This window comes from Scardinius erythrophthalmus, assembly GCF_964197995.2.
Source record: "Scardinius erythrophthalmus genome assembly, chromosome: 17".
Classification (NCBI taxonomy): Eukaryota; Metazoa; Chordata; class Actinopteri; order Cypriniformes; family Leuciscidae; genus Scardinius; species Scardinius erythrophthalmus.
Genome location: NC_138237.1, coordinates 13,471,182 through 13,479,260, shown reverse-complemented (window position 1 = coordinate 13,479,260; position 8,079 = coordinate 13,471,182). Strand labels below are relative to the sequence as shown.

At 36.2% G+C, this 8,079-nt stretch overlaps 1 protein-coding gene across 1 annotated transcript in view; it reads left to right on the top strand.

The window, feature by feature from the left end:
* The first annotated feature begins 455 nt into the window (after positions 1–455).
* arrdc1b (arrestin domain containing 1b) overlaps positions 456–8,079 on the top strand; it is a 39,011-nt gene continuing 31,387 nt past the window's right edge. The window contains exon 1 of the mRNA XM_081391073.1: positions 456–689. Within this exon, the coding sequence (XP_081247199.1) occupies positions 572–689 (118 nt within the window). The 5' untranslated portion in view covers positions 456–571. The remainder of the gene's footprint in view (positions 690–8,079) is intronic.

Genomic DNA, 8,079 nt, shown 5'->3' with positions numbered 1-8,079 from the left:
TTAAGGTATGACTTAAAAAATGTTGAATCTTGTATAAATAAAGTTAAAATTGCTTCATTTAATTTAATGAGTTAAAGCAATGTAAAAACATATGTTGTCATAACTTATTGATCATATATATTTTTACAGTGTATGCAGCCTATCCAAGGTGTATTGCAACACTGAACATGTTTATCAATACTAGTAATTAAATAAAATTTCTGCTGTTGAAAATTATACAACTTTTTTCCCCCAAAGCAATTATGAAAACTGTCATCATCACAGACATTTGTTTTTGACTTGTTAAAATATTTTGGTATGATAAGGGTTTGGGTTTTCGTGGTAATTTTCTTGAAAGTTCATCATCATCAAAATATTGAACACATTATAGGCTGTTAGACGATTATTTGAAACAACCTTGAGGATCATGAAGAACAGGGGGAGCCTGACTGACAATCCCGATGACGTCAGCGCTCGTGGATGGGCGGAGAGAATGAGAGCCGCAGGTGGGACGTGAAGCTGGACGCTTTCACCCGTAGTTTTACCGACGATCTCGTCCTCCGTGAGTGTGTGAGTGGTGCTTCTGAAAGACATGGGGAAGCTTCAGGAATTCGAGATTTCTTTCACTAATAGCAAAGTGGTCTACAACCCCGGTGAATCAATATCAGGAACTGTGAGAATTAAAACAAGCCACTCCTTACAGTTTAAAGGTAAGCGACGCTTGTATATCTCAGGCTACATATGGTTACAATTGGAAAAATGAAAACATTATAATCATGCAAAATGTGCATGAACAGCACAGATGGTGAGGTCCAGGGTTTCCCCCGTTCAAGTAAAACGAGGGTGTTAAAATAATGCATGTCAACATGGACGTGTCGCAATATAAACGTGTTGCATGTTTGCATAATGCCATTCAGCATGCGTTTCATATATATGCTATAGTGTAATACTGGTTCAGATGTGGGGTTTTATGGAAAAGGGGACTTGTGAACAGATAGGGCATCGACGTCTAGACTCGTGTTTTCATGAACGTCAATGGACATCCTGTTTCTTTTGTGATGCTGGTTTCGGTCCGATTGCACAATCACACCCAAACCGCTTCTGGATCGAGTGCGTTTCAACAGGTTTGTTTTGAATTGTCATCAGTTGGTTTCCATCTTTAAACGTCCACAAATACGTGCATATTCAGTGGCAGACGAAAATATCCTAGCCTTCACTCAGGATTGGAAGCGCATTCAAAACGTCTTAAAACCCCACGAAACGAAAAGGGTTAGCCGAACCCGTAAAATACGGCTAATTTTTGCAACAAAAAATTAATTGCTTCAAAAAGTTAACTGTGGTATACCAGTGTTTGGTCTACTGTACTTCACCCATGAAAGAAAATCCAACCTTTTTTATTTGATTTTATTTACAACTTTTAAGCCTTAAATCGGCATGAAACGGAAGTTGAAATTGTCTTTTTTTTTCTATTGTAACATATATCACTGGCTTCTTAAATAAACAAACCTAAAAAAAAAAAAAGCATTAACTTGATTTTGTCAATCAGGAGTTGATTGGACCGTTGGAAGTTTGTCTGCTTTAGACCTTATTCACAGCAGCGCCATCTTTGGTTTTTAACGGGAATGAAAGCGTTAAACATCTCTTTAGTGGGTTGTACAACTATTTAATATTTTTAGATTGTTCTGCTGACCAAACACTGCAAAAATATCTTTCCAATAAATTTCAGTATACAAACTCCTGACAAAAATTATAAGTTATCCAGGAGCTTTATACAGCTTTTTACAGCTTTCATACCTGTCATGGCGCCACCCTGAACAAGTATGCTGCCATGCGCCATCTTTAGAATTTTGTGTTTGAACTTCCGTTTTTGCAGTGTCTCTGTATATTTCTATGGCATTGCTGTCGAAGGGTAATTAGCTGGTGAAGTGGATTTACTTGTTGTAGAGTTAACGAAAGTTATCTTGAGCACTGTAATGTTTGAAGCTGATGCCTTAACAAATGTCAGTAGACTGGGAAGATTTTAAAACAAGCTTTGGTAAAACTTTATTTGACAGTGTCCTTGTAACATATGTTACGTTACGTATGTTACATAGTAATTACAGTTAATTATGCATAATTGCATGCAACTAACCCTCAACCAAATCCTAATCCTACCCAAACCCTATAGTAAGTAGGCTACATGTTGGTAATTAATATTACACAGTACTTAAATATATAATTACACTGTAACAATGACACCTTAAAATAAAGTGTAACCAAAGCTTGTCATTCATAAATCCGTAAGATCTTACCTTCATGCTGTGGAAATATAAACACAACGAGCGTCAGAGAAGAGATGTTGCTGCAAGAGGGAGTGGAAGTTATTCTGATAGAAGATCAGGGGACATGAATAAAAAAAAAAACATGATGTGAATGGATAAATCATTTATAATAAAAATGTAAATATTCCATTAAAAAAAGCAAGAATTGTCCATTTTGATTTAATGGTGACTTTAACAAGGTGGTCAAGACCCAGTATTCACAACCCTCTTTTTCCCCACTTACCAAATTTTTGCATACTGGTCAATGGGGAAAGAGATAAGAAAGTAGGTTAGACAAGGTACTTTTCACACTGGTTGAATGCGTACAAAGAATGCATTGTAAGTGTTTTCACTGAACTGTTGGGCTGTAGTGTGTAGGCGAGGCTTACAGTACAGACACACAAGAGTAAAAGATTCCAATGAAACAACCCTGTAAGCTTATTTTCATTTGTGTTATTCATTTATTGTTTGCATCCACACTTGAGACTAAGCTGATGTATGAAATTGTTGTGAATTTCAACTCAACTCTAGGACCCCACCCTTATTGTTACACTTATAAAAAAATGATCTACGCTCTGTGGTCATGTTTCTGTTCCTCTCTTTTGTTCCTGTCAACAGTGAGAAAGAGGGGTTTTTTTGCGCTTGATCACACTGTGGATTGGAACAGTGTTTTTGCCTGCTGTAGTGTTTATCAGTGGAATGCATGACTGATAACAACACCACTCTGTTTTACATTTACATTTATGCATTTGGCAGACGCTTTTATCCAAAGCAACTTAAATCGCATTCAAGGTACACATTTTAAATTCTTATCAGTCCTTGCTTTCCCTGGGAATCAAACCCATGACCTTGGTGTTGCAAGCACCAAGCTCTACTGTTTGAGCTACAGGAACGTTTTATGGGATGAGGTCATGTGACTGGTGTGATTAGTCATTCTCAGCTGGCACTTTAATTCATTTGGGCTTCCTGCAAGTCCTATGTTAGTTTTTTTGGGAATTGGCTTGGAGCGCCCTTCACCTTGATTTATAGGGGTTGTTTACACGACACCGCTTTCAACTAAAACCGGTTTCAACTAAAAACATTTTATACGTTTTGCCCGTTGTGTTTGTTCATTTGTGACAACTGTGTTTCTGGCACCTGAAAGCGCAAACATTTGAAAACGGGTTTCAAAGTGCAAGTTTTTGAAAACGATACTGTTATCCACTCCGTGTAAACTACAAAAACGCCAATTTGTGAAAACTGTGATGTCATGCACATGTGCATTACGTGTTCAGTCTATAGGCGCGTAGTGTTTCTTTACAAAGTGACATCGCCTGGCATCCATAATACAGCTTTTTAGTCGTTTTCGCAGATCCGTGTGAACGGGGATCGTTTTGACAATGTTGTCGTCTATATGCGAAAAATGGAAAGGAAAAACCTTTCTGTTTTTAGTACATCAGTGTCGTGTAAATGTACCCTTTATGTGGGAAAAACTCCTCTTATGTGGCTTTGTGGTGTTCCCTCCAGCAGACATTTTTGCATTGCACATTTAAAAATAAAGTTTCTTTATTGGCATCTGTGGTTCCATGAAGAACCTCCATGCAACAAAACATTGTAAGATTCTTTATAGTGGAAAAAGGTTCTTCAGATTATTAAAATGTTCTTCACATTAAAGGAACACTCCACCGTTTTTTGAAATAGGGCTTATTCACCTTCTTTCCTACATTTAGATAGGTGGGCAAATGCATTTTTGTCTCAGTGCATGCATTGTTTTAGTTTGACAGATATAAAAAAAAAAAAAAAAAAACCTAATTACTTCTTGTGGCCTGCGTATTCACAACGAGTACAAATAGCGATGCAGATTAACACTAGGCGATTTCCAATGCAGATATTGACCTGGGACTATATTAGGGGGAAGCACAGGCGAAGCACTGCTACTTGGGTGCAGAGATATCACGCCCAAGTAGCAGTGCTTCGCCTGTGCTTCCCCCTAATATAGTCCTTAATATATAAGCCAATATCTGCCTAGGAAATCGCCTAGTGTTAATCTGCATCGCTATTTGTACTCGTTGTGAATAGGCAGGCCACAAGAAGTTATTAGGTGTTTTTTTTGTTTTTGTTTTATCCCTTTTACTCAGGACATGCTAGCTGGCAACAAAGGATTCCATTCATTATGCTAAGCTAAGCTAGCGCCAACCCTGTCAAACTAAAACAATGCATGCACTGAGACAAAAATGCATTTGCCCACCTATCTAAATGTAGGAAAGAAGGTGAATAAGCCCTATTTCAAAAAACGGTGGAGTGTTCCTATAAGAAAAAGGTTATTTTGTTGTTCAACTGTTCACTGAAAGGTTCTTTGGGAAACCCCAAATAGTTTTTCACTATGGTTCTTCACTGGTATAGCTGTGAAAACCGTTATATTGAGTGTAGCATAACAAAACTGCTAGATGATTTGAATAATGGGTATTAAAGGAATAATTCATCTGAAATGTAAAGACATTGTGCCTAACTTCATACAGTTTTCTAACCTTCATGAAGTTAAGTAAATGATGAAACAATTTATTTTTTGGATACTTTAAAAAATGGCAATGTATTTCCTGGTTCTTTAATTAGATGTTAAAACTACCAAATCCAAACAAGCCGTTAAAACTCATCAATGTCATATTATACTGCACTCTTAAAAATAAAGGTTCCAAAAGGGGGTTTTACAGCAATGCCATATAATAACCATTTTGGGTTCCTCAAAGAACAGTGAAGAGTTCTTAAAATAACCACTTTTTAGAGCATTGGAATAATCTAAAGAACATTTTTCCACTATAAAGAACTGGATGTTAAAGGTTCTTTGTGGAACCACAAATACCAATAAAGACATTTATTTTTAAGAGTGTGCTCAACATGGACCTGAATACTTTCCTTATAGTGTCTTGCTGCAAAGTGGAAGACGTGATGTTGTTACTCCGAGAACAGCTGTGCTTTTCAATTTACATTGCCCACTATGTTTTATTAAAAAGCAGCTGACTCATGCTTTGGCTCTCTTATCTGTCTTTTTTTTTTTTTTTGTCTGGCAGCTTTGATAAAGGGTCCTATCATGGACCTGATGAGTGTGAGAGACAGTGACATTTTTTTCCGCCTGCGTGGCTCTGCATATCTTATTTAATGAAAATGAAAAGTGTGCTGTGAATATTAAAGCGTAATTCTCTTCCAGTGCATACACATACACCCTTCCATTGAAAGAGGGTTTCTTATTTACATCACACCCGATATTCAGTGTATAAGGTTACTGGTCAGCAACTGAACAGGCAAGACAGTCTCAGCTTTGGCAGAAGACATGTATAATCCTTCTTAACTATGAAAGGGCTTTAGACTGTTTTTAATCAGTAAGTTACAGAAAACCCCAAAGAAGACATGATTGCTTGAATCTGAAATGGTTAGAAACTTGAGTTAGAAATGGTTTTAGTACTGTAGTGTAAAACTGTACAGCCTTGTATGAACATCAATGTACATCAATTTGCATTGTGAAGCTTTTCATTCGACCCTTTGAGACGTGTGTGATGTGATTTGTGGAGAGAAAATATCCTTAGTGTTTAGTTTAAATATAAACATTGACTTTTGTCCCGTCATTCTAGAAACTTGGTTTATGCACAGGATACTGAAAGCCCAATGAAAACAAAATGTAAATAGCACTGTTGGCCAATTTTAGACATAGATGCATTTAATAAATTTTTCTTCATGGGAAATTAGATGGAAAATATTGATGACTCGTTTTGTTTGCAATTCAATTTGCGATCTTTTTTTTTCTTTTTCAGATTTTTTCATTTGAATAGCTGGTTTGCTGTGCTGTACAATTTGGCAAAAAATTGTTGATTATAAATCAATATTGACTAAATAATGCTAATAAAAAACATAATTATTACTTAAACAAATATCACACCATAAAAAAAAATATAATATAATAATATAATATTTCACTGTAAAAAAATGTTTTTACGTATTTAAGGAAAAAAATGATTATTATTATTATTTTTATTTTACATTATAACTGCAAAATTACAATGCTAATATTTATGGTTGTTTTGAATGAATTTCTTAATTTTCAGTTGGTGGAAAACTGTAGGGAGCCTTTAAAGTTTGTCTTTTGTTGACAATATCCGGCTGAAATTAAATTCAGACTAATCCAAATTGCGAATTTGGTTTTATTTGGATTAATGGTGCAGTCCAGTTTTCAAATTCCTGTTAAATCGAAAATAGGATGGTCAAACATGCTGGTACTACCGGCATCAGTCGGTAAAGAGTTCCGGGTATATTCGATATTACCCGCTGATAGATGCTTTTATCAAACTCTCTCGTTCGTGTTTTAATCGCTCTCTGAGTGTCAAAGGTTTCTATTTACACCATGTTTTTACATGCATTGAGCTTTGTAGCCAATCACATGTGGATGCAATAGCCTATCAGAGGTGCTAGTAAGTTGTTCAGAATCTGAAAACACCTCTGAACTTTTGTTTCCTTCAATCCTTTCATTATAACCAACATAGTGTAAATAAATGATTCATTGTACAATTAAAATAGCTTTTTTATTATAACGTAGTGAGTTTTCGCGAGTTAGAGATTGGCAGCCTTTGTGATTACTTCTCTTGCTTTCTGTTCATTACCCGTTCACAATCTGAATACAAGTTTAGTTTTTCATGCTGGTAAGTAAGTACACTCCCAAAATTGGTAAAGAGAGCCGTGAAATTTTACTGGTAATGGTACCGACTAGTGAAATTTTGGTACCGTGATGACCTTATATGTCAACAAATGTTAGATATGCAAGCATTGTATGTTCATTTTGTATGCTTTAATACATTCAGCCTGGTATCAAATGCATATTTTTGATTGTGATAAGCTTGTTTGTAATGCTCTAGAGCCTTTTGTCTCTTTGTGTCTCAAAAGACACTCACATAGACAAGCCCCTCTATTCATTAGCAGTGTACTGACTGGCCTGTAAGACAACACCACTGATACCAACATGATGCCACTCTGTCTCATGCTGTGTGAGTGTTTGTGAATAGATTCACTCCATATTTCTTATTATAACAGTGCATTCGCCACATTAACAGGCAGTACACCCTTGTTTGTGTTTAAATATTCGCCACTATTGAACACAAATATTAAGTTAAGCCCGCAGCTGTTTGTCCCTTTCATAATGGGAATCGCAGGCCTCAAACATCATTATTTATTAATGGAGCACACTTTTATTTTGGAGGAAGGAAGGTGTTTGAGTATTCACCTCCTTACTGTCCCTAAGTATACAGGATGAGTTTAGAGCAGGTCAGAGCATTTATCTGAGGTCCTTCTAAGGACAAAACCTGAATGTTTAGCTTCAAATGGAAGTTTAGTGGACAAACTAATTTTCATTTGTAAATTTAAAGCTATTTTGGAGAAGTCAATCTCCAAAGAGAACCATTAAAGTAGTCCGATGACTTTTGCGCTATATTCCAAGCCTTCTGAAGCCATACGATTTACGCCATTTTAATTGCTAAAAATCGTACCCTTCACCGTAGTTCTCAAATCTCATTCATGTTTATGTATATTCCAATATAAGAACAAATTGCCCGGTTTTACCATCGTTGAGCTCAAACCTGTCCTGAAACATCTTGATGTGACATAAATTCATCCTGACCTCATAACCAGTTAATTTCAGCTTCATTTCTATTCAAAACAAGGCCAGCCCTTGTTGACTCATTTTCTGTGTTCATTCTAGGCTAACACAGAGTTCACAAGAACTCCATGACCACTTCTGCTTGCAGCAAATAGCAAATGTACAGTCATAGTAAGAATATGC